Source organism: Semicossyphus pulcher, unplaced genomic scaffold, assembly GCF_022749685.1.
Source record: "Semicossyphus pulcher isolate SPU_LCO1_2020_fin unplaced genomic scaffold, fSemPul1.0.p SCAF_2, whole genome shotgun sequence".
In the NCBI taxonomy this organism is placed as follows: domain Eukaryota; kingdom Metazoa; phylum Chordata; class Actinopteri; order Labriformes; family Labridae; genus Semicossyphus; species Semicossyphus pulcher.
Genome location: NW_027211693.1, coordinates 17,338,800 through 17,364,452, shown reverse-complemented (window position 1 = coordinate 17,364,452; position 25,653 = coordinate 17,338,800). Strand labels below are relative to the sequence as shown.

The 25,653-nt window shown below is 41.0% G+C and overlaps 3 protein-coding genes across 3 annotated transcripts; all 3 read left to right on the top strand.

The window, feature by feature from the left end:
* The first annotated feature begins 645 nt into the window (after positions 1 to 645).
* On the top strand, positions 646 to 4,834 carry rap2c (RAP2C, member of RAS oncogene family). The gene is made up of 3 exons (XM_069669807.1): positions 646 to 1,618; positions 2,654 to 2,939; positions 3,494 to 4,834. The coding sequence occupies exons 1-2, from the start codon at positions 1,346 to 1,348 to the stop codon at positions 2,930 to 2,932; spliced, it is 552 nt and encodes a 183-aa protein (XP_069525908.1). The 5' UTR covers positions 646 to 1,345; the 3' UTR covers positions 2,933 to 2,939; positions 3,494 to 4,834.
* A 3,033-nt stretch (positions 4,835 to 7,867) lies between these two features.
* On the top strand, positions 7,868 to 13,571 carry LOC138598168 (UDP-N-acetylglucosamine transferase subunit ALG13). The gene is made up of 4 exons (XM_069669881.1): positions 7,868 to 8,030; positions 8,322 to 8,484; positions 10,478 to 10,616; positions 10,699 to 13,571. Exons 1-4 carry the CDS (start codon positions 7,950 to 7,952, stop codon positions 10,808 to 10,810), a joined length of 495 nt encoding a protein of 164 aa, XP_069525982.1. The 5' UTR covers positions 7,868 to 7,949; the 3' UTR covers positions 10,811 to 13,571.
* A 1,041-nt stretch (positions 13,572 to 14,612) lies between these two features.
* On the top strand, positions 14,613 to 25,212 carry sesn4 (sestrin 4). The gene is made up of 9 exons (XM_069670543.1): positions 14,613 to 14,807; positions 20,453 to 20,650; positions 20,862 to 21,044; positions 21,211 to 21,456; positions 22,008 to 22,122; positions 22,300 to 22,424; positions 22,915 to 23,081; positions 23,169 to 23,313; positions 23,407 to 25,212. The coding sequence occupies exons 1-9, from the start codon at positions 14,742 to 14,744 to the stop codon at positions 23,494 to 23,496; spliced, it is 1,335 nt and encodes a 444-aa protein (XP_069526644.1). The 5' UTR covers positions 14,613 to 14,741; the 3' UTR covers positions 23,497 to 25,212.
* Positions 25,213 to 25,653: the final 441 nt, after the last annotated feature.

Here is a 25,653-nt window from a genome sequence, read left to right as displayed (position 1 = left end):
AGTTAATCATCCATCCACTTCCCTGGTCTCTTTGTTTCAAGTGTGTAGCATTATAACCGCTTCAAACCGTGATGACCTAGTTTCCTAATACACCCTGGTGAAGCTTCTACATTACTGTCTCAAGGTGAGAGAAGTTAATCCTCTGGAAGGTGCAAAACCTTTTCAGGTGGTGGTTTTGTGTGGTTTAATCCAGTGGAGTGGTGGATGTGAATGCTTCCTTCAGAACATTTAATCTCTCATAAACAAAAATGGGTTAAGTCATTAACAAAAATAGCTTTGCAATAGAGAGGCGTATATTTCACATTTATCGTTTAGTTATGTAGTGATAAAATTACATTTAATGTAAACAGGAAACATGTTGTGAGATACTATTGGTAAGGCATGCAACAAAGTTTACCCAGCAAAAATTGAACCAAGAAAATGGCAGTTATGTGTTTTAACAACTAGCCCACTTGGACACTTCTAAATTGTACATTTAATATATGCAAATGAATTATTCTAAAACAGTTATCTTCAAGTATTATTTCCATATTCATCCAGTAATAGCTTTGCAATTTGTAGTTCTTGAGTCTTAATCTGTTATTGAGAAAAAGCTTTTATTTTGAAAACAGTCTCACAGGAAGTCTTGTTGTCGTTAGCGGAAACGAGACTGTTAGCTTCAGGAAATCAGTTGGTGGAAAAAGGTATCCTTTCTGTTATCAAACCTGCCCAGCACAGAGTCAAACATACACTGGAGCGGCAGTAAACTGTAGCCGATGGACCCTCGGATGGTAATATTTGATTTGGGGTTTGTCCGTCGATAGCACGCCAGGGTGCCGAGGCGCCGGGCCGGGCCGGAACCAGAACCAGGCCCGGACGGACGGACAGTAACCACCGCTGCGTTTTGCGACACCGGCGGGCTGCTGTGTGTGGGGGGGAACTGGCATGCTGTCTGGAGGGGGAGAGTAGTGTGTATCGCCGTGACTTGCTGTCGGTAGCTAGACAGCAAGTTCGCCGATGAGTCCCCGATACTTCTGGTTTATCAAATCGGATGTTAGGGCTTGAGTCTCGAGCATGGGACAGCGTGAATATAGCCAGAAGCGAGCTAGCTTTAACGTTAGCTAACACCATAGTTAACGTAAACGGACTTCAACTTTTCCTCGCTCACTAGCTAGAAAACGGAAGAAAATCCGACGAATATGAGCGCTTCATGTTGGTTTGTGTGAAGGGCGAGGAGTCATTTTATATCGCTCAAATTTTTCAGTTCGCGTGTTAGCTCTTAAAAGGCCTGATAAATGTTTCTGGTGCAAGTATAGCAGTGTAGCTAAGTCGTTAGCTGCTAAGTTAGCCTGCCTCGATCGCCTCAATGAAAGAATACAAAGTGGTCGTGCTGGGCAGCGGCGGCGTCGGCAAGTCCGCGCTGACCGTCCAGTTTGTCACCGGCACATTCATCGAGAAATACGACCCGACCATCGAGGACTTTTACCGAAAGGAGATCGAGGTGGACTCGTCTCCCTCCGTGCTGGAGATCCTCGACACAGCGGGGACGGAGCAGTTTGCCTCCATGAGAGATCTGTACATAAAGAACGGACAGGGCTTCATCCTGGTCTACAGCCTGGTCAACCAGCAGTCATTCCAGGTACCTGAACTGACAGTCACCAGACACACCTTAACCCCCACACAGGTGGCAACTCTTCAAAGCAAGGCATTTAGTCTGGGCACTTAGACGCTTTATTGGGGTGTGATTCATACCAGGTAGAGAGAGCTGCCAATTACAAAGCCTACACAATCCAGGTTTACTATATATGGACATATATCTCTTCAAAGATGCAAACATTTAATCAAGTGACATTCAAAGCCAGTGGTTCTGAAGTCACCCTAGAATAACACACATTGCTCTCATTACATCAGGAGTTCTGTAATACCTGGTGTAATTAAAAACAATTATGAATATAATATATTTGTCACTGTAAAGAATCAAAACATCAGAGTTGGAAAATTGTAAAGAAAATAAATCAATACTTTATTTGCTGCAAAATGTAGCATTCAGTTTAAAGCAATTTTATACATAGAAAACATGTAATTGTGCCATCATTTGAATGTTAAACAGCCATAAACCTCACAGCTTAAGCTAGTAGATGCAGCAAAAGGGAACATGTTTGCCACATAAAGTCCAAAACCAAACATTGAGCCAGACTGTGTTTCTAGAAAACAGTAGGCCTAAGTAATGACTTACTCTCCACCAACTACACAAAACTAGCAGAAAGACAGCATTGCTTGTTATGATGGCGTTATGAAAGGGAATGTATCTTGCCGAATATATCCACACTACATATTTACATACAACAAAAGTAGTGTCCTTATACATCTGGTAAATGAAATGCAGACACTTTTTACAAAGAAAGAAAATGTTAAATACATCCATATTCATTCACTGATTGTAACATTGTTGCAGCCTTGTCTGCATTGGTTATGGCACTGGGTTGAATTTACATTTACAGCACACTCAAAAATCAACAGGTTTTTTTTAGCATGCATACTGACTTTTATTGAATGCACTGCATATTAAAACATTGCTGAGAAGTGGACTTATAAAACGACTATACTGGCATACTGATGAATTGTACAAGGGCTACAAGAGGAACCACACACTCATATCCTCTTCATCTTTCAGGACATCAGACCAATGCGAGACCAAATAGTGCGAGTGAAGCGCTTCGAGAAGGTGCCATTGATCCTGGTCGGGAACAAAGTCGACCTGGAGTCTGAGCGTGAGGTTGCCGGGTCAGACGGACGAGCTCTGGCTCAAGAGTGGGGCTGCCCTTTTATTGAAACTTCTGCAAAGAGCAAGACTATGGTGGACGAGCTGTTCGCGGAGATCGTCCGACAGATGAATTATTCCACACTGCCGGAGAAGCAGGAGCAGTGCTGCACAGCCTGTGTGGTGCAGTGAGGAAGAGGTATAAGTACTGCCATTCTTATTCTCCTTTTGCATGGCTGCGTTCTTATTCAGGCTGCACCACAGAGCTCACAAGCACAGCACAGTTGGCCGCTCGCTAATTTTACAAAATGTGCTAAAATGTCCCTGCAGTGTCTGTGTAAAAACAGTTCACAAGCTGAGGAGAAATGTGTCACATGGATGACTGTGTGTCGTACCAGTGCAGTGTAAGGCAGAGGAGAGGTTCGGTTGGAAGTGAGAACGACGAGTGGGTGGTGCGCAAACCGTTGGTTTAGCTTGTTATCATAGGAAAGCAGAAAGTATGTGGCATGAAGAACACAACTGTATGAGCAGCATGGGAGGAAAAAGAGCCTGAAGAGTAGAGACGAACAGAGCAGACAGGCCTGTGAGCGAGAGGAAAATGTGGCATCCTGAAGAAAAAAATTCAGTTCCAAAACAGGAAGTTCACTTTAGATTCAGCGCCAGATGTTGCTTGTGTTACCCTCTGACCACACAGATAACCACACAGATCTAAGCACCGAAACTTCTTAATGAGCTGTTTTGTTTTGTTTGTAGATGCATCTTTTGTCTGGACCACCACAAGGATTTTGAAGAACCATGAAACTGGGACAACATGACATTTGATGCTACTGACATAACTTACCGCAGCGGGTAAAGTTTCTGTTCAAGGTGGTTTCTGACCGTCTGTCTCAGAGCATCTGACAGGAAAGACGTCGGTCCTATTTTTGATATCATAACTGTTGAGACGTTTCTGCTGCAACCTTTACGGCCTTGGCGATGACCCAGGATGGAGTCAGACAGACGGACTTGTAATGAGCGAGAACGGCCATCTGTGAATTTCAGTCTTTTTTTTTTTTTATCCTTTTAGTCGGAAATATCCCTGAAATAATAAGCAGGAGTGTTTGTGAGGTTGCAGCTTCTTTTTAAAGCTGCTTTAATCACTATTATATACTTTAATATTACTTGTATTCTGTCTCAAGTTTTGAATTTGACAAAGTATTTCATAATATTGAAACATTTTGACTTTTAAGCATGCATGCTTCAAGCGGTTTGCTGCCCAGGTACACTACTCATTTTATTTTGAAAATCTTGTCTTAAATAGGTTTTAATACTGACACAAATTACAGCAGCGTGTGCTACAGTGACATTTTTAGATTTAGGAAACTAAGACAGGATGTGCGACTCTGTGGATTAAACCTCTAACATTTACATCAGGGGACACTTAATCCACCAGCCCCCTCTGCTGCCCCTTCATTTACCTTCTTATGAACACAGCAGCCTGAAGCAGCTAAACTCATCTGAAAACATGCATGCTCAAAATTGAAAAATGTTCTACTAAATCAACTTGACGTGAAAAGGAAGAGCCATGTTACTGTTTTTAGCCTGAATTCTGTCACAGTCTCTACAAGGCATGAACCGCGCAGACGCAGGTCTTCCATCTTCAGTTTTCTCGAGGAGTCTCTGTGGGAGAATGATTTTGGAACGACCAAAGGAAGCTCACAGTGCATATTTTGCATATTTGTGTTTGACTATATGACGTGTGTTGCTTTAAATTCAGGAGACGCTGATTTACTTCTCATCAAATAACTCTCGCTGCGATGTGGTTTGATAAAAGTTCTGGCACAGTTAATCAGATTTAACTTTGTATTTTTCTTTTTCTTATAGTAACCTATTTATTAAGAACTAATGACATGGGTAGCCAGTTTTAACCTTTTGATTTTATACTAGTTTTGGCTTTTTGTGACTTTTCAGGATTCATGGTACATTGTTTTTTGAAGCTGAGGATTTAACAGAGCCTTAAATAATTTCTGTTGCACCCTGGTCTCATGTTCTCTTTTTGTTCTCAAAGATAAACCGCTGTCATCGTTTGGTAATAAACATGTTGGCCTTTCTGACTTTGTGTTGTGGCACTGTTGTAGTTTTACTTCAACAATCTTTGACAGATAAGAAACAGCATTGTGTGACCAATGCTAGTCTAATTTCTTATTTCAGCTTCATAAACTGGTAACAAAACAAGGCAAGTTGTTCCTACTGGTCGTGTGCACTGCCTCAGTTCCACTCAAGGATGTCAGTCCTTGTAGAGCTGCGACAATCAATCGATTAGTTGTCAACTACTGAATAAAACAACCAACTATTTTGATCATTGATTAATCGGTTTGAGTGATTAAAAAAGTAAAAACTCTCAGATTCCAGCTTCTTAAATATATTTTCACACTAAACATGACGCATGTAATTTTACAATCAGCTCAAAGCCAGTGTGTACGGGAGAGAAAGTACAGAGATCAATAACTTGACCTGTTGTCATGTGAGTGTTGGTTTATACAGACTTCACTAACATGAAACTTTCCATAAACCTTATTTTTGTCAGTTTTAGATGGTCCCAGCCCATGATTTATACCTGTAATGCTTTTAATATAACTAAGGGTATGTTAGATTGTGTGTACAAACTGAAAGTTAAAGACTTTTTGTTAAGTAATTGCCTCATGTAGAGTAGCTTGACCCCAAAATGAAGCTATAATGTCTAAAAATACCTCTCAGGCTACACTTTCCACTGCTCTGTGCCGCAGCGTTCAGCGGCTTTGCGAGTTTTTCTTTTATTGTATTTGTCACACAGCGTTCTGCTGTAGTTTCCACATCTCCCACCGAGCACAAAGTGGGCTCCTCTTCCTCTGTGGTAGTTGTGTGAAGCTGCTCGGTGCTCGCTGAGCTTCTGCTTCCTGCACCGAGCTGGCAGCTGCTGCTGTGTGATGTGGAGGAGGAAGAGGGGTGTAGCAGTGACAACTCTGAATCAGCGGGGTCACCGCAACTCCTCCAAGCTCCTTGAGGGAGAAATATCTCAATTTGAGCATCTTGTCCTGGTTCCTGCTGGTGTCATCTCTGTCCACACCACAAAAGGGTAGAAGCATCTTCAAACAAAAGAAGCTGAGTGATCATTGTACACACACTTAATTGAATTGTTCAGATTTACTTTACTGGATGTAGCTTTATCTGAGATTAGCTGACTGAGATAAGAAAACAGGCTGATGCTACAGTCATTTTAAAGTTATATACATCTAAAGGATTAAAAAAGAATACTATTTCCTTGTTTCACTGTTTCCCTCTTAAATGTAGAGGTGTATCACTAAAGTAGCTGAAAATGGAGTTACATTAAAATACAAGTATCTCAAAATTGTATCTCACATGTGACCTAATTTGTCCTTCAGTGACAGAGACCTCCTCTGACCTACCCTCTGGGTTCACATGAGGCATCAAAGGCGTGTGAAGTGAAAACATGACCGGCAGCAGTGATAATGTCCCCCTGGAGCCCAGCTGTCAGCATCACATAGAAACTTCAATGCCCTGATTCCTCTGTGGAGCTCCGTCAGCAGGTTTGCTGCTGTACACCTGCATCCAGGAGCAGGAAGTCTTTACTCACACCGTCCTGATAGCTGCTCTTGTTTACAGGACTGCTTAAGAGGACAGCACCTCTTTGAAAGTGAGTTATTCACTGTCCCATCTGAGGGCCTGGGCTCAGAATAGGGAGCACAATCTAACATGTCTCATTAATCTGCTTGTCATTGCTATTTTTGCAGCTGAATCTGCAAGTTTAACCTCCACCACAGCAGGAGCTCTTCCTAATTATTTCATATTTTTGAATAACTTCATTAATGTCCTGAAATGTCCTTCTTTTTCCTTAAGCTTTTCCCCCTAGATGTCCTATAAATGAGGAACCAAGGACCAGTACAGAACAGATCACAGAGCAGACAGATTTTATTTTTCCTTCAGCTCTGGACACTACACAGTTCTCCTACCCTGGAGAACTTTCTGTCTCAGTTTGCTTTGATTAAGTTAGTTTGTGATTATTTGATTAAACAAAAAAAAAGATCAAGGATGATCGACCGCATGAGCACATTAAAAACACACAAGGCCCTCCATTCCTTATCTTACTGCCACAAAGTAACGGCACAAACTTTCCCTGGTTGTTCAGCTTCATGTCTTACTTATAAGTCATACTTATAAACTAACACTGCAAAAACGTTGTACTTCATCCTGTTGGTGTGCTTTTCATGTAGGTGTTGTGTGAATAAGAACTCTGCAAGAGCTCTGCAGATTTGCCAACCACTATACTCTGTTGACATTGAAATGTATTTACGTCTCTTTAACAGAACCACATTAAGCTTTATTTACAGAATGTGACTGTAGTTTTAAGTTGCCGTAAATATACTCACATAGTTGCAGAGAGAAATAAATATATGTGCAATTAAAAAAAGTTAAAGGAAGATGATAGGGTTATGTGTATTGATTATTGTATAGCAATAATTACTAACGTCATACAACCTTCATTCCCAAGTCAAGAGTCTTGATAAACACTAAACAATACCAACTTTTCAACATCAACTTTTTTGTTTTGTATTTTTGACCATAAAGTGAAACCAAATGTAATCAATCTTGTTTTCAGGATAACAGTACATTGGCAGATCATCTAGAAGTAGATTATCATTGGCAGATTATTATCATCGATTATTGGCAGATTATCTATCTTATAAGTAGAAAATAGTGCTCCTATATTTTATGATATTTTGATTTTTATCGTTTATTGTTTCATCATATTGGGTTCCTTTGTAATGTAGAGACCATGTAAACTGGTGCAGGTATGTACGGAAGCTGAGAACAGACATTTGAATTTTCTATTCTATGATATTATATTATAATATTGTATATATATATTTTTATTTTAAGAAAGCGATTATATTATTTTACCCTCATATTTAATGCGTGAAGAAACTAAGCTCAAGGACAACAAAAATGACTATTAAACTGGTATTTTTCCACTGTGTGTGTAAAGCAGTTACAGCTCCAGACCTCTAGGTGGCAGCATGACGTGTGTCACGGTCTGGACGCTGACGTCACTAAGCTGAAGCGGAAGTGTCATGTTCTGCGGTTGTCGGCTGAAGATGAACCGTAAGAGGAGGGTGCAAAGTATTTAAAAACATTTACTGACCTTAAAACTGACAGGTTTAGTGGAGCCGTCATGAAGACGGTGTTTGTAACAGTTGGCACCACGAGCTTTGATGAGCTCATCGAAACCATCACGTGCCCAGAGTCCGTGCAGGTGGGTGAAGTTGTTTTTTTTGAAGCTAAAAGCAAAAACACAGATATTACCAAGCTAAGATCTAAGTTATCTAATGATCACATTTCATAAAATGGGGCAAAAGCACGAGGAACTTTACAGACTAGAGTTTAAATGTAAACGCAGACACGTATACAGTTTAAGACCAGAATTGTGGTTTCCTCTCCTGTTTAGGTGAAGGTCCAAGATAGCATCAGAGTTTTGAACATACAAACGGAAGACAATAGAAAATATTCCCGTTTTTCTTTCTTTTTACGTTTTTTCTCCCTGCAGGCTCTAAAGGCTCGGGGATATGAGCGTCTGGTTCTTCAGGTTGGAAGAGGATCTCTTCTTCCAGAGGCTGACAGCTGTCCACACATCAGTCTCCAGGCTTTTCGATTCAAAAACTCGATAGCAGAAGATATAAAACAGGCGGACCTTGTAGTAAGCCATGCAGGTGAGTAAGATATCAAACACCTCAAGTTCACCTCCTACTCTCAGCACACTCCGCTCAGTGTTATCTCCTACATCAGTAAATAGTAGCTACATGTTCAACATTGTTTGTGTTTCATCACACTCAGCTCCTGCACACCGACTGTTATACTAGTGTTTTGTTTAAATCATAATGCGCATCAAGAAATGTTTATAGGAGTTTGCCAAAACAGGAAGTCTCCGTGTTCATTGCCCGCCCAGACAACATTAGTGACTCAGTAGAATTCCAAGCCAAAGCAAATACATGTATGTGAGCAGTGTGCAAACAGAAAAGTGATGATTAATACAGCAGAGCACCAACAACACATACTTCTGACATGAGGGCATCGGAGGTCAGAGAGCAAACTATTAAACACAGGATGACATGCAGACAAAAATCTAGCTGGCCCATGTTGTCTGTCTGATGAAATCTTGTGAATGTTTACATGTTCAGGTGTCACTGAGAGCTTTGTTGAGAACATGTCGGGGTTGTAGAGATAAAGAGGATAATTCCAGAGGACCTTCAACCAGAAGTTTGCTTTATTGTGTTTTTGTCTGAGCTGAGACAAAGCAAAAGTAATGGGTTAGCAAGGTCTGTTGAGCCTAAAGCCTGAATGTGACTTTCAGCGTAGCTAGATGGCCATGCTGCATACCTTACCTGATCTGGAGAAGGTTTTGTTAAGATTAGAAAATTGGTTGGACTATTGGTACTTGTTAGTATCACAAAACCAATTTAATTACAATGTTACAGTATTACAATTTTATTTAGTAAATTATTTTCTCCAAAGTGATGTACATCTGACAGTTAAAAAAAACCCAGCTTCAAGTCTGAGTCCAATTAATAAATTCTGCGTTTGATTTGCCCAAAACTTTAGTTTTTCCTAGTAGCCTTAATTATGGGAAAGTTTAAGACCTACATGTAACTCTTGTTTAAATAATATGCACCACGATTAAACGTGCAGGGATTACTTTAAAAATAAATAAAAGCATTGAGAGGGCATTAAGTGGCAATCATTTACTCATAAATATGAGTAGTAATTCTCTGTTAGCATCCTCTCCTTCCTCATCTGAAGCAGTGTTGCTTTTTGCTGAAACACTGTGTTTATTCTTTATCACTTCTATTACACCAAATGATTTCTCTTGCCTGAAGTCGGTGACACGTTAATGTGCGTGAAGAAGTCAAATGATGCATGAATGCCCACTTTTATGTAAACTGCCTTTTATTACCCCGGGGGTAACACAAAAAGTGGACAACCACTCTATCAATTATCTCTGATTTTGGTTGTTATGGTCGGTAAAGCCAGATAACAGGAAGAGAGTCGGGCTATGCTGAACTTGCTTCGTAGAACAACTTTGTTTTCATGCTGTCATACACTAAGACAATAATGCCATGTCACTTTAAAAGCTGAACTACAAAAGCTCCCGTTATTAATAGGGAAGGACAGTTAGTTGGATTGCTGTACGAGAACAGAGGATCAGGTGGTTAGATGGCCAAAGGCCAATATTTACAATTACAGACTGAAGCAGTAAAGTGACTGAGGACTGTCTGTTTGTTTAATGGAGTATTAGTCGTCTCCTCTTACCTGAAGAGGTGACTCATATGTACCGGAGGATTATTAAGTGTTTTTGCTGTTTGACCCAGTCTACAGGGTCTGCACTAATAACCACATATTCATCGTCGTGCAGACCTTTGCTCTACAAATATTTATAACCCTCACGCCATTACTGACTAATTTTAAAAGCTTGCTTTAGTGAGTCAACATTTTGCAAAAACATTTTAGCATTTTGCTACACCAAACATCAAAATGAACCTTTATATGAGCTAAACTACGTACAAACAAAAAAACGATGATGTAACATGTTTTTCAGTCATATCCATGTCATGTTGTTGTTTACTCTGTGATAAGAACGCAGCAGTTTCACACACACAGACAGACTTAAGTTCCAGTCATGAATAAGGATCTTGTTTTTCTCCTCAGGGGCAGGAAGTTGTTTGGAGACGCTGGGAGCAGGCAAGCCTCTGCTGGTCGTAGTAAATGACAAGCTGATGGACAACCACCAGCTGGAGCTGGCCCGTCAGCTCCACATGGACTCCCACTTGTTGTACTGCACATGCAGGTATGTGTCTCTCTCACATGGACAGTAATACATGTGAGGTTATTGAGCACAAAAAAAGTAACCAGCTTTTTAAACCTTTCAGCACCCTGACAGAAACACTGAGGACCATGGATCTCTCTGTTCTGCAGCCCTACCTGCGCGGAGAGCCGAAGCATTTTGCAAACTTCCTGGACAAAGCCCTGGGACTTCAGTGAAGCTTTGATTTTAAACGGGACTGCTCATTATCTGTTACTCTGGAGTTATTCATGTTGTAGATTATGATACTTGGTTCCTACATTGTAATTATACAGTTTGGACATTTGAGTGTTTTATATTTTTGTATGCCATAATAATATATCTCTAAATTCAAATCTTCATGTGTGCTGAGCTATTTCTTTATGTTTTACAGATTTTGTTTTTTAGAAAGCTCTGGGCATAGCTGCACTTTGAGGAACAAAGGCTGCGTTGGTTCACAGCAGCACAGATAGAAAAATGAGTCATCTTCAAACCTCCTAAAAGATATCAGGATCCCTTTCAACTATTGACCAAAATGATCTACAGCCTGAGAGCCAAGCTCATCATTATCAGAGCGACTGTGCTTTAGATTATACTTCTTTTTTTCTTTCTTTTAGTATTCATTCATATTAATTTCCACTTATCTTAAGGGTAGACAAAAACCCTGTGTGCTGTCAGTTTACACCAAATGTTGTATCACAGAGGGCAATTTGTACTAATTCTTGCCACAAGGGTGAGATGATGTTTAAAATCATCGTGATCTTGCAGGAAGGGCATAGTTTGTCCTCCCAGCAGCACATTGTGGACTAAACTCTTCACCTCTTTGCAAACTGGCAGGAACAGTTTGATGACTTTTTAAATCTGAAGACATTTTAACAAAGGGTTTTTGATGAGATATTCAGTCCTGTTGTTAATATTTTAATATGATGTGACAAGCTTTTCTTACCTCAACCTGTCCCTGCATCTACTACAGGAACAAGATCTGTTTGCTTGAGTGTGTGTCGTGTGGAGACATATACAGAGTTTGATGGGAACTGAAATCGAAAAGGGAACTCCGCTCGAGGTTATTTTGCAACTGCAAATAAAAGACATACAGAACATTTAAGGGAATCTTGTTGTTGGTGTAACAGTGCTGATTCATCATTTCTTAATCGGAGAGGTTTTGCTAGACAGGAAGTGATGGGTGAACAGTATCACGTAGTCTCATACAGCTATTTAACCTCTGAGCATGTTGTCCACTTTCTGCCACAGAGGCTGCAGACGCAGAACGTTTTTGCAGCAACATAAGTTAAAAGACCCATACGTGTTAACCTGATACAAACATTTTAATTATGACTTGTAACTGGTTAATTCCACCAGTATTCTGTCATAATACTACAGGTGTTCAATCCAATTTTCCCTGAGGTATAGTTCTTTTTTCAGGCAGCTTGACACAAAATAGTTTAGGTGTCAAAGTTTATATCAGTGTTATAAGTAAAATTAAACAGAAAGCCGGTTTCTTATTAGGAAAGTCCCTCATCTTTGTTTCTACAACAATTTCTGAGGAAAAAGGGGAACTTTCAGTGGCACTTCTTTCAGTTCTTCTCTTCAGTGCAAGGTGTCACAGCTGACATTTTAAAATATCTCCTTCTGTAAAGTGCATCAAATGAGGCTCAATATGTTTAGTGTCTGAATATGGTTAAACCAAACAGCTGTTTGACCGCATCAGCTGAATAGAGGAAGTGGTAAATTTTGACAAACAGTGAAAAAAAAAATAAAGCCCACGGTGAATTTTAGCAGTAAAGACGCTCAAAATCACCTTACTGAGATGCTGTCATCAATTATGAAAACAGTTCAATATTGTTTTAAATCCAGGACTAAGATTAATCCCAGAATGTGAAACCTCCTTATTGCAGATTTTCTGGGTAAAGTCACAACCTTTAAGTTTCCTCTAAATCAATTTAACATGTTGTTTAGACATCTGGTTGAGACCGGTTCTGCCTGCCACTCTAATGTGATTCACATGATGTTTGTGGAAACTTCATGTTTATCTAATAGAGACGGACACTCAAGTCCACTGTCACTTGTTGTCCCACGAGGGCATTTCTGTCAGCTTTGGTTTTACTCAAACTTGTACATCAGTATGTAAGAGAAGCATCAGAGCTCTTATTTAGTGTAGTTTAAAATATGTCTTCATGTGGTCTTGTACATCAGTCCTCTCTGCACAAGGCCTCAGCACACGTGCATCATTTCATGCACACATTAGATCTGGTTTTAGAGTGAATGTGGCTCCTTTGTGGGTGTAAATCAAACCCTAAATCAGGATATACATTTACAAATAGATTAATCGGTGTAAAACTGGTAAAGTGAAACCTTTTTTCAATCAAACATTTGCAAAAAGGAAGAAGTATATATAAAGCATGTGACGCTTCACTCATTAGATTATCTAAGCGCAGAATAACAAGTACAAAATCACACAGAGACAACTCTGAGTGAAACTAATTGATATGAAAGTCGTGATTCCTGCACTCACACAGAAAAACATCTTAATTTGAACCAATTCAATTCCACGATACGTGAGAAAGAACAAACTTCCCATTCATCATTCAGACAAGAGAGCACTGAATAGGTCTATTTAAAAAAGAAGCAACTGGGTCAAAGCAGAGGGTCAATCAAATCAGCATGAATGCAGTGGTCAGCTGTAATCAATGCTTTTTGTGTGTTTAGATACCATGAAAGAGACATATTGTTTTTGACTTTGGGATGTTGACATGACTGGACGTATGGTAGTGAGATGATTTACTGTCTGACCTTTTATGTCTTGCGCAACTTATCTATGAGATATATCTAAGGTTTGATTGCAATTTGCATTTCCTGTCTAGGTGTTTAATCGTACTCTATATGAACAGAGGCATGTGGACACCTGAACTTTATACCCCCCTGTCATTGTTGGACATCTTATTTCAAGATATCATGGTATGATGTGGCATTAAATAAAAATGTGTTTATCTTCATTCTCTGCTGCATCCAATTTATTAAGAGCCCCTTAAAGATTTTCTTTATCCACACCCTTAAAACAATCCCAGACAAAAAATACACAGAAGTAAGTGGACAAGAGTGCCCATAAAGCCTACATTTGATCATGTAGTGTAAGTGTCTATCCTCTGTCCCACCAAGCAGCTCATATATTTGCTTTGCAAGACACGAGACATTTGGTACAGGCTGTAGATTTCAGGACTCAATATATGTAGGTAACTCAGTAAGCTAATTCTTCTTTGTGAGACCTGATGTTAACTTTTTCTTATTAAAGCTCCTGTTAGGAACTTTCGGTTTGTGTTGAATTTGGCGCCCCCTGTGGACAAAGCCGTACCTCTTATCTCTTTGCTGATTTTGTCCTGTACACACTTCAGTGATGGTTTTATTATTATTTTTTAAATCTCACTCGCTTTCTTTAACAGTCATATGTATCACTCACTTTAAATATTTGCCCTGGAAAATGTCAACAAAAGCAGTGTGCAGTTAATTGCTTCGTCTGACACCTACCCCTCCCCCGGCAGCAGTTTCAGGCATCAAAAATAACGAAATAGAAATAATCAGTCTTGTCGCTGATGATCTTGTTTGCTTTTGTAAGTCATATAGAGTAATCAGAATTAATTTCAGTGTGTTTCATAACCAGCGAAAAACTCCTCACAGGAGCTTTAAAGAGTTGGTGTATTGTTGATAAAATAGCTAACACAAAACAAGGGCGTGAACAAAATAATAAAATGCTGCTTCCTAACAAATCTTTCCTCCGAGTAGTCAGTAATAAGAAGTTAGTCTGACCCTGTGTCTCTGCTGCTGCCTGTTCTTCTTGCCCTCTGCGCTGTTGTTTGCAGATGTTCATTAGCATTTGGATGTGAGCCTCTGTGAGCCAGCTCCGCCTCCTGAGCTGTGATTGGGCACACTGTTACTGGAGCTGTCAGCTCGGCTCCGGGAAGGTTTTCTCCTCTCTCTCTCTCTCTCTCTCTCTCAGTCAGCCCACTCTTCAGCTAACTACACCGACTGACTCGCAGGCAGCGCAGGCTTTCTGCTGCCTTTTGTTCGCTAGCTTGGAAAGCACCAAGGAAAAGAGACAAGAGCCGCATCCATGCAGTTGCACACTTTTTTTGGAAAATGATCATCTGTACGAATAAAATGGAGTGCCCACTAAGAACCCAGTGCCAGCGAGTTCAGAAACAGGTATGTTAAGCTGACAATAGAAGAAAATAGTTAGTTTTAAAATAAGTAAGCTAGTGGCTAACTGGATAGCCCGAGTAACGTTCATTCATTTGCCGAAAGGACTATTTCATATTTTTTTAAATAGCTCCTCTCTTAACCGGCTCTTACATTCAACTCTTATCGTTACTGACTGTGTTAGCTTTAAATGACTTGTTTGTGCAGCTGAAAGCAGTCGTGTAAGATAAAGGTGACCGTTAACAGCTCTTTCAATCTAAACTTTTTTTTACAGTTTCAACCAACGGCTGTAGTTAGCTAGTGAACAAAAATAGCCGTGCCAAACTTCTCGTTAGCTAGCTGACTCCGCTTTATGATCATAGAGAGATATTACAACTGAACGGGGCAGAAGGTTGAATTCGGGGTTAAGAGCTTGTATATTTACTCACAATATTTAGAAACATTTTCATCGCCAGCCGTTGACGTAATGTCACGTAGCGTTAACGTTAAAGCTAGTTACATTCGTCCTTGTTTTAAACCTTAAGCGACCGTTAGTAAATTTACGTTAGCTACCGTTAATTATGAACTTAAAATAAGCCTTTAGCCGTTCATTATGTGTTTTTACCTCAATGTAACGATGGCTCTACCTTTGTTGGTTCAATAGGGTTGTTTAAGTACCTATGCATGTGGTTATGTGGTTATATTTAACTTTAATGTGGATTTAGTGAAATACAAACGTTTAGATGCAGTAACGGTTGAGTGATGCAGTACGAGGAGAAACCTGACGATGACATCATCTGAGGATTTGAAGAAAGTGTCAGTCAATTAGCTAGGTGGCTGTGAAGTAATGCAGTGCCATTTATTCAACATAAATAAGATATGAGGACGGCTTTGAAAGGACACAGCTATATAAATACTTTTCAATCTGCGGGGATTGTTGAGGTTTAGTTGCTTGTGGTGCCTGTAACTGTAAGCCGACTTTTTTATTGTGCTGTTTTCTTGCTGGCTGAACAGGACTGCCAATCAAAGTTGTTTTTCTCCTGTGTCGCTGCTTTTTCACTTTGCAACAGAAGGGGGGCGCTGTCTCAAGTAGTGCAGTCCAAAAAGACATGTTTGCTGCAGATTAGAGTCCAGAAAGGAGCAAAACAGGCAGGAATGTGAGCAGCAAGGGATTCAAACCCCTTCACTCTGGTTTCAAGTCCAATTTGTGTAACGTTTCACCACCCTCTCCATGTTTGATGGTTATCTACATTGTAATTCATCTGGCATTGTCTTCTGTACATGTTTTTGGCCTCTTAATTGTGTATAAGTAAATACAAACTATCAGTGTTTGTTTTGAGACCAATGCTGTTGCAATAAATAACCCCACAAGTTTACAGCTAATTAAAGTGATTGCATCTCAAAGCTGCCTGTTACAGTAACAGTAACAAATATTTTGCAGGCATTTCAGCTCCAGCAAATTTGAGCACCTAACTTTGATATGGTAATCCACACGCCCCTGGCTTGTTTGTGAATTTCTGTGTTATCATTGGAAGTCTTTTGTAACTGCGTCTCCTCCTTGCTTTACCTGCCTGCCATGTTTTCTGTCAGGTTCAGTCACTCATTGGCTGTATGTGGGCTCGGCTCTCTGTCTGTCTTTTTTTTCCATCCTGCAGCACAGTGTTTTGTTTGTCTTGTGTTGTATGTGCTGTCCTGCCCAGCAGCTCCTTACCCTCCCCTCTCCTCTCCTCCCCTCTCCAAACATCTTTGGGCTGCAGCTGGTTTGTTTTTGCGCTACTCCCTGAGTTCAGGTTGCAAAGACAAAATCGTCCCCCGGCTGCTTGTGTTTCCGGCCAGGACGCCGGTGCATAAGGACGGACCCCCCTCCAGGCTGAATCGGAATGCAGATTGAATGTCCTCCTCCTGTATCTGCTGCAGCCCCCCTCCTGCAGCCCACTAACACCATGCACACATGCAGACACTACATGCGCACATGCACGTCTCATCTCAGGCTGACATATTTACCCTTGGAAGACTGCTAGCATTATTTTCTCACTTCTTTGTCTCATCTCCTTCTTTCTCCTGCCTGTACAGTGCTGCTGTTTTGTTTGTCAGCCTGTTATCAAAGCCTGTCTTTGTCTCCCTTTACCTTTCCTCCTCTCAGTGACGTCACCCCTGTTTTTCATTTCACCCATGCCTCTTGCTCCTCTCTGATCAATAAACAAATGACCTCTCCTGTGTCAGGAAGGCATTTTTTTCTTCTTTTTTTGAATGCCAAATGATCTGCACCTGTGAATTTGTTCCAACAACTAGCCCGGTGTTCGTTGTTTATTTGCCGTATCTTTTTCAGCCGAGCCACAAGTTTGAATTGGTCTTGTGATTTGAATACTCTAATACCAACATTGCCATCTTGTTTTGTCACCCTGAAGCTTGTTGTTGACTAGGAAGAAATGGCTTTGTTTCCAAATCAGTTGCTGCTGGGCGTACTGTAGCAGAATCAATAGGTTTGTGTGCACAAAGCCTCACTATGCATGTGCTCGATCAGACTGTTTGGATCAAAATATGCTTTGTAATACCACACACAGTTGCCTTAATGATGATTTGTTCCATTTTGTTTTATAAAGTCCACCCACACGCTTGTTACCAGATTTCTTTTATTTTCAAGCCTTTTTTTTCATGTGGGTGGACAATAAGGAGTGTATCGCCGTAATAGAAGTACTGCTGTGAGCTGCTTTTGTGGCTCTTTTTTCAGGCAGTTAAGACGAGGCTGTGTGGATGTTTTTCTGAACACAGCTAAAAAAAAAAAACGATTACCTAAACCCTTTCCCCCTAGTGTTTGATAGTTATTAATAAGTTCTGATGGAAATGTTAGCATAATGTGTGATGGATCACTAGCGTGGGAAAATACTGTAATAGAGATTGCTTTACCTGCTTGGTATATACGTATGTCCCTTGATGTGGACCTGGCCATTTGTTATAGTAGTTAAAAATCTGGGAATTAAAATCCAAAAATGTCATTAAACATTAAGTACTTGAATATTGTCTCAAACTGTAGAATAAGCTGAGTTTTAATTTTGCTTTCATGTTAAAGAGTCAGCAGACTTGGCTAAGGCTATAGGATGTGTCATTTCCTGCTGTGCAACACACACACAACAGCTGTAGTTCCTGTTTCAATCTGACTTTGTCTTTGTCATATTTGTCCAGACATGTTCATGAGGTTGCACAAAGCGCCACTTTCCTTTTTTTTTATCGGTTGATGCCAGAAATGTCAAATCCTGTCTCCCCACTTTACACAAGAGTAATTGTTGTCATCTTTTTTTACTGTTTTTGACGCAGCCATGGACTTGACAAAAAAAAAACCTGGCAGAACCAGTCAGTTAAAGGGCATTTGTTTGTTGAATATTTGATGTGTGTGTCCTTTTTTAAATTCTACTCGTTGTACACTTAGGTGAGAATCAGTGGGTTTATCACCTGGCTGTGCTGTCAAGTAAAGCCCAGTTTGGGCAGTGGAGTAACCAGCCGATCTCTTTGATACTCCTGTAAATTCAGCTTTAACTGGCCAACTAACCTTTTGCTAAATTAATCCTTATACAGACATTTTAATTGTCCTTACTCTGTGCAAAAGCAACTACAGCAGGACAGCCCTCCTGGAGCTGTCTGTGCCTTGCTGAGGAGCATTACAGCAGGGTGAACACCTGTGTTGCTGCTCATGATGTCGCACTTAGATAAGGTTTTGTAAAGGTCTGGTAAAGGCTAAGGGTTAGGGTTAGGTTAACCCTAACCTTTATTTCTTACACTTCTGATTCAGGGGGTTTCGGATGTTGTGTTGTTTGTATTCGGAACTGATCAGAGAGCAGGTTTTGAACAGTTGGCTCATTCATTACTAGATGTTGCAATCCTAGCTGGAAATAACTTCACTGTGTGTTCTACCTTCATGTTAAGTCCTTGACAAGTTGTACTGAAAGCATGTTTTCTGTATGATGTAGGCCTCTGAAATAAATACCCATTCCTTTCATTGACCAAGCCAGCCAGTGCTCGTTGGAGCAGTAACCTAGATTCTGCAACTCAGCATACTAATCAATTGCTCTTGTGTTTGCAGAGAGATACTTGTGTGAATGTGCTCTTGTCGGTGTGTCTATGATTGGCACCTGTATGCTCTAAGTACTCTGCATTTCCCCGTGTACGTTGGCTGACGAGAATGGGTCTGTGTCCGAGCATGTTCTCCTTTTCACTCGCTGCTTTTTTAGTCCTATTTTATTGAGCTCTTTTGTCCCTCTCATAATATAAGCAATAGTATTTGTGCGATATAAACATCAGGCTGAGATTGATTGGTTTCATGTGTAGTATGTTAACATGTCTGTGGATATCTGACTCTATATAGGTCAAGAGGTGGAGCCTCTTGCAGGGTCAGGAGAAAACCCTCATCCGCTGCAGGGAGAAGCGAAATACCACACGGAGCTACCAGCCACATAAACATGCGGCAGAATTACAAATAGCATTATGGGGCTAAAATTAAGTAAGAAGGCCCGCTAGTCTCTCCATTCACTTCCACTATCTGAGACACAAGTGGAGGTGCCTGTAATTTGATAGGACAGTAATAATCCTAGACGGCAGTTTGTCCCGTTAAGAGCAGAAGTCTCTGGCAGCATTCACACAGCTCAAACTGCGGTGAAGCATTTGGCTTTGATCAGCGTTGTGCACTCGGGTTTCACATATAGGGGAACTGATCTTGTCTGATGCCAAACTCCCAAACACCTTTTTCCTAGAGGCCATTGTGTGATGGCAAGAGAGGTAATAAATGGCTTAGGGTCTGCCAGCTTCCCTCTCCACATGGGTCTGTTTCACTTGGCTTCAGACTCCTCAGCCTGTCGCTCCCATGTTTGTGAGTCTGGTCTAATCCACTGCTCTGCTGCTGCAGCTCCCTCTCCAAGGCCTCCAAAACCCAACTCTCAATTCAGTTCCTTCATCTGTGGTTCCTCCCTGCATGAAATTCCCCTTTTGAAATGATACTTTAGGTGTTTTTTTTCTTGTTTCAGCGTAAAGTTATTGAGCTCTTTCTTGTTTTTTACTCACTGCATCCACTTTGAATTCACAGAAGTGGCCACCTGTAAATCCACGGTTCATGTACTTTTAATAATACTGTAGTGGACTCTGAAGAAGCATCAGACCCGTGTGCCTGTCGAGCTCCCAGCTGAGCACCGTTGTTTGCTTGTTTTATTTGGAGAAAGAATAATGTAAGGAATGCACTCACTTGCCAGTGGCGCCGGTATCTCAGCATTGCGGCTGCCAGGCGGTCTTCCACGACCGCCTGTCTTCAGCTGATTTAAGGAGGTGAACATGACTCCAGTCCAAAGCACAGTCTGAGCCATCCCATGGTGTGGACAAGTACGCCCTTATCCACAGCCAACCTGCTTTGGCTACAAAATGAGCTCTAATTTTTCCACCAAAGGACAGTTAATCGCTGTCACTATGGGTCCAAATAATTTTTATTTCCTATTTTCAATTCATCATATTCCAGCTGATTTGGGGATTATTTTGCTTGGAAATATACTGAAACTACTAGTAGATTATCCGCACTAGTTATTTTTCACATTAGTTGCTTCATTGACTTTTCAGCTCATTGTTTCCGCTACAGTGGCTTTTTCCTCAGCTTCAAACCAACACCATTTTCCTCTTTGTCCTGGTTTTTGTAGGTGATGGTGAACGCTGAGAAGGAGCGAGTGTCGCTGCTGTTCATGAAGGCTCTGGTCAGCAGGGGGAGTGTCGACGCTGTGTCCCAGCAGATGGCCTCTCACCCTCAGTACTTAGAGAGCTTCCTGCGCACGCAGCACTACATCCTGCACATGGACGGCCCCCTGCCCCTGCCATACCGCCATTACATCGCCATCATGGTCAGTCGCCGAGCTGTTCTTGTTTATGCGTCTCACCAGTAGTCACCTTACTGCACATGCAGCTTAACAAACACAGAGTGGTGTAGAAAGTTCTTCATTTATCAGGAATCATACTCATATTTTCCTACATAAGAGAAAAACAAGCTCTAATGCTCAAGTTGGTCAATTCCCCACATCTGTCATCTTACCTTCCTCTTCTCCTGACTTCCAGGCTGCTGCACGCCATCACTGCAACTACCTGGTGTACCTGCACTCTGCTCAGTTTGTGAGGATGGGCGGGGACCCCATGTGGCTGGAGGGTTTGGAGGCAGCGCCCCCTCGCCTTCGTCTCCTTGACCACATCAATAAGGTGCTGGCCCACCAACCCTGGCTCACTGCCTGCTCAGACATCCAGGTACAGTAACGCACAACACACACAAACCAGAATGTTCACCTTTTATCAACCCTTTATAACATACAGAACATAGGATCATTTATATTTTAGAGAACTCAGGATTCAGACTTCATTGTACACTGTTCATTTGACCCGTCTGATCCTGAGCTGTCTCCTGTCCCTCCAGAAGCTGCTGAAGTCCGGCGAGCAGTGCTGGTCGCTGGCTGAGCTGGTGCAGGCTGTGGTGATCCTGGCTCACTGCCACTCCCTCTGCAGCTTTGTGGTTGGATGTGATACAGACTCAGACTTTGTCCCTCTCTCCAAATCTCCCAACGGTACCCCGCCGACCTTCTGCCCCTTTGATGCTGCCAACGGCAACACCAACGTGCCTCAGTCACTTCTCCCTCCCTCTGAATACATCACTAGGCGACGGGTAACAAATCAAACTCCTTTTGTTTACAAAAATTCAGTCTGCTTTGAAAATATGTTCCTTTACATTTGTAATGCTTTCAAAGGGTATTTGCTTAATTTAAAATGGTGTCTTTTTAGATATGCTGTGAAAATGGATATGACAGTTAGTTTTATTAAAGATAATCTGGCAAGACAAACATAAATATTGCAGACTTTATAATTATACATATTTTGCTCTTGGGCTTCAACTTGCATGCATTATTGTGTTTTTGGTTATTTGTAGAAATATTTTGACAAATAATCAAATCTACAAACTGTAGGAAACATATTTAGAGGTAAAGTCTTCAAACTACAGTCCTAAAGTCAAAGATACTTGCATTGCACTGATGTAAAACACAAAAGATGCAAATAATCACATTTGAGAAGCCAGAAAAAGAGCATGATTGGGGTTTTTTGTTTGAGAAATGACTTATAAAGCAATATAATAGATTAGCATTTAGGCTCCTTCACAGGAGCTGTAGGTTGTGTCTGTCAGATTCTTTATCTGTACTTTTCTGGTGTTTGCGTCGACAGTCTCTGGACTCCAGCTGTGAGATGGTGTGTCTAAAGGAGAGGATCCAGAAGTCCCAGGAGGAGCGTGAGAAGAGAGAAGAGCGTCTGCTGCAGACCCACACACTCCAGCAAACAGGTAACCTACAAACCCACAAGCACTGCTCCCGTCCTTCTGATGGTTATCTCCAGCGTTACATTTAGGTCATGTGGTGGGAAACTTGATTACCACTCGTTAGCCACACTTCTTGACTCACTCTTTCTGCCCCCCACCCCCCACCCCCGTCTGCTTCGCTTTCACCACATCTTTTTTTAGATATGGAGGAAGAGGAGGAGATGATTTGCTTTGCAGAACCGACACGTTTTATCACAGACCCCGACTTCTGCTATCACGAGTTCGCTCGCAGGGAGGAGGACCACTTTCAAGTGTTTAGAGTTCAGGTGAGGACACTAAAGGTGTTAATGTATCAGGGCGCAGGTGGTGAGGGCAAGAGGAAATACTTGTTTCTGATTGGCTGGCAGCATGTAAAGCTGTGTAACAGGAAACCTCACACATCCAGTATAACAGTTGTTTAAATCAATGCTTTGATCTCTTTATTTGACTGCTTCCTAAGCTTTACAATACTGTAGGCTAGAACAGTGCTCTTAATAGAAGTTTATCTAATCAGCAATAAAGTGGCATGTATGATTTAACTTTATATCACAGGTCTGACACTTCTTTAGATAAACACATCTCAGGTGGGGTGTTTTTTAATAACCCATTTCACATGTCTGTCATGTTACAACCCCTTATGCTTGGAGCATAGAGAATTCAGAGCTAGAATTGCTTCTACATTATGTTAACAACAGGGGGGAAACACGTGATGCTCTCTCTGGTGGCCGGTTACTGTACTGCTCTTTAATGGACAACCTGGTCGTGTTTGCTCTGCAGGACTATTCATGGGAGGACCACGGCTTCTCTTTAGTCAACCGGTTGTATTCGGACATCGGGCACCTCCTGGACGACCGGTTCAGGAGCGTGACCACCCTGCCCTCATTGCACAGCCCCGACCTGAAGAGGGCAATCTGGAACTACATCCACTGTGTGTTAGGAATACGGTGAGCGACTGTTCCCTTTTTTTTTACGCACACAGAAACCCTACTTTTTTGTGAAGTAGAGAATTATATGTTTGTTTGTGTTTACAGGTACGATGATTATGATTACGGAGAAGTGAACCAGCTGCTGGAGCGGGATTTAAAGCTGTACATCAAGGCTGTGGCCTGTTTTCCAGATGCCACCAAAACTCCAGTGTGTCCGCTGAGCTGGGCTCCACTAAAGAGTTCAGAACGGGTAAGAAGTCCTTAACTTTTAACTTTTCTCATTCGTTAAACCTCAGCCCTCTTTTGGGACCGTTTCAATCATCTTTAATTTTGTCTTCCTTAGATACACGTGAATTTACTAATCATGGAGGCCCGGCTTCAGGCTGAGCTGCTGTACGCTCTGAGAGCCATCACTCAGTACATGATCGCCTAAACACTCGGAGAGTCACGAAGCTAAAACTTTCCGCCGGTACAGAGAACCCCGAGACACGAGGATGAAGAAATCTAAAAAGCAGAAGCGGGACGAGAGCAGCACTTTTATGGACACAGAGCTCCCTCCTTTTGAAGCTGTGCCTCATGAATGTGCTTTTCTTTATTCAGATTCAATGTATTTATACCATAGTGTGCCACATCCTCCTCCCTGACCCTTCTGCAGATTGTTGTGAAGTCCTCTTATCAAACATCTCGGCTCTCAAAAGTTATGTGCAATTATTAAGTAGCGTTGTTTTAATTTTTACCTGTTTTGTGTTCCAGCTCAGTCAGCGTGTTACAGTGGCCAATACTCTCTTTTGTAGTTTGATCTTTTTGTATTAACTATGCTTTCACCCCCAAAAATTGTACAAGTTGAATGAATGTTGTTGGGAGAGTTTAAGGGCCTGTTTCTTTTTGGACAATCCTTGTCAGTGTTAGGTCAACAGCGAAGGACGACAGTTTTGCTCTCCCTAACATTTCGTATTAATGCTGTTCAAGAACAAAAAAAAGTGACACTGCTGGAAGTTATCACATCACTATAGTTTCTTTTAATAAGCACTTTTTTAAACTTTATATATTTATAATACAAGGTAGCTCGTTAGTAGACATTAAGACGGTGCATAGTGTTTGGGTCTGGCGCCTTTCTTCTCCACTGTACGAAGATGTTTAGTTTGTCTTCAAACTTTTCGGACTTTGTTATCAGCCCCAGATTTCTGACTGATCCAAGATATTTCAGAGAATTATTCAAAGGATTTTGAAGGTAATGATGTTTGCAAAGCAGAATACAACCTTTAACTAAACTAAAGAGGTCAGTGAGCTGTTTTCTAAAGCTGAGCCATTCGCAAATTGATTGTTTTCTTGTTAGTACAATGATCAAAGAAAGATCAGAAATGATCAAAAGAGAGACTGAATTTCAGACCAAAGGTCGTTTAAAAACTCAACTATCAAAGGATGAATTGGATATATTCTAAGTGCTGAGCGGCAGGTCTGCAGGTCTGCAGATCTGCACTGGTCATGAATTGAGGTCAAGTACAGATTTTTCCAAGAAGCTTTGTGTTAAAGCTTTTTTGGGGAGTTGTATCAAAGCTGACTATCAAGTCAAAATCAATGGTACAATTTGCAGAGCAGAACCATGTGCAAACCGTTTGTCAAAACTCCTTATTTCTGTCTTTTTATATTTACAGTTTTGTAAACTCTAGAGTCCTTTTGTTTAGTTTCTGGGTGTGATGTAGGACCTGCTTGCCGTGCTGCAGCCCGGCTAGATGTAGAGGTGTGACCGACTGTTTAGAGTTAGGCTTTAGTAACTTTGGGATGTAGAAAAGAAACTGAAGTGCATATCGACAAAAGCAAAGCGCTGTAAACACAGGTGCCTTCAGGCTTTGACTGGAGTGCTGCTGAAGAGGAGGGGTGTGACTACTGGAGGCTGAGTGTGGGCTGTGCAGATGGAAAATACTCTCAGCTGACGAGTATGAGACCCGTGGTTTCTCCCCCATGAATGGGAAACTGTTTTTTTCTTGTTGTTGGTCAGCACTGTTTCTGATAAGCATCATGAAGTCTGTGTTTTCTATCAGACACTTTCTATGAGCCCCAGCAACTCAGCCAGAGCCTTTGACACAGATGGATGTGAAAATGTTCAACTTGAGCAGATTAAAAAATGGACAATAATTTAAAAGAAAAACCTTAAAAAAAGAGAACAAGAAAAAGACAAAAAATGTTTTTTTGAAAATGTGAAGAAATGTTTTCTATAAAGATACTCTATGAAAATAATGATTGTCTGCTGTTTTCTTTTTTACTATTGTCTGTAGATAAACAAACCTGTTTATACATGTGTTTTTTCTTTTTATTGAGCCATATAAACCTTAATTATGACAAAATATTTTTACTTTGTACCTTTCGGGCAGCCATTTTCTGTATGACAGAATCCTTCACAGTGCGTCTCTACTCAACCATATTTGTCAAATTATTGGTAGTATGACTTTATTCATATTGTGATTGTTATTGTAATTATACCATCAAGTTTTAAGTAGATTTTGTGCCTCATTATTTACAGTTAGAGCACTTTAGGCACAGATTTCTTTACAGTCTGAGGAGGAACGATTTCAGTGAAAAGACGACTCGC

Coding starts and splice junctions, on each gene's coding strand:
- LOC138598168 (XM_069669881.1), top strand. CDS start 7,950: ATGAAGACGGTGTTTGTAACAGTTGGCACCACGAGCTTTGATGAGCTC. Junction 8,485..10,477: donor CCTTGTAGTAAGCCATGCAG/GTGAGTAAGATA, acceptor TTTTCTCCTCAG/GGGCAGGAAGTTGTTTGGAG. Junction 10,617..10,698: donor TTGTTGTACTGCACATGCAG/GTATGTGTCTCT, acceptor TAAACCTTTCAG/CACCCTGACAGAAACACTGA.
- sesn4 (XM_069670543.1), top strand. CDS start 14,742: ATGATCATCTGTACGAATAAAATGGAGTGCCCACTAAGAACCCAGTGC. Junction 21,045..21,210: donor CTGCCTGCTCAGACATCCAG/GTACAGTAACGC, acceptor CTGTCCCTCCAG/AAGCTGCTGAAGTCCGGCGA. Junction 21,457..22,007: donor AATACATCACTAGGCGACGG/GTAACAAATCAA, acceptor TTGCGTCGACAG/TCTCTGGACTCCAGCTGTGA.
- rap2c (XM_069669807.1), top strand. CDS start 1,346: ATGAAAGAATACAAAGTGGTCGTGCTGGGCAGCGGCGGCGTCGGCAAG. Junction 1,619..2,653: donor TCAACCAGCAGTCATTCCAG/GTACCTGAACTG, acceptor TTCATCTTTCAG/GACATCAGACCAATGCGAGA.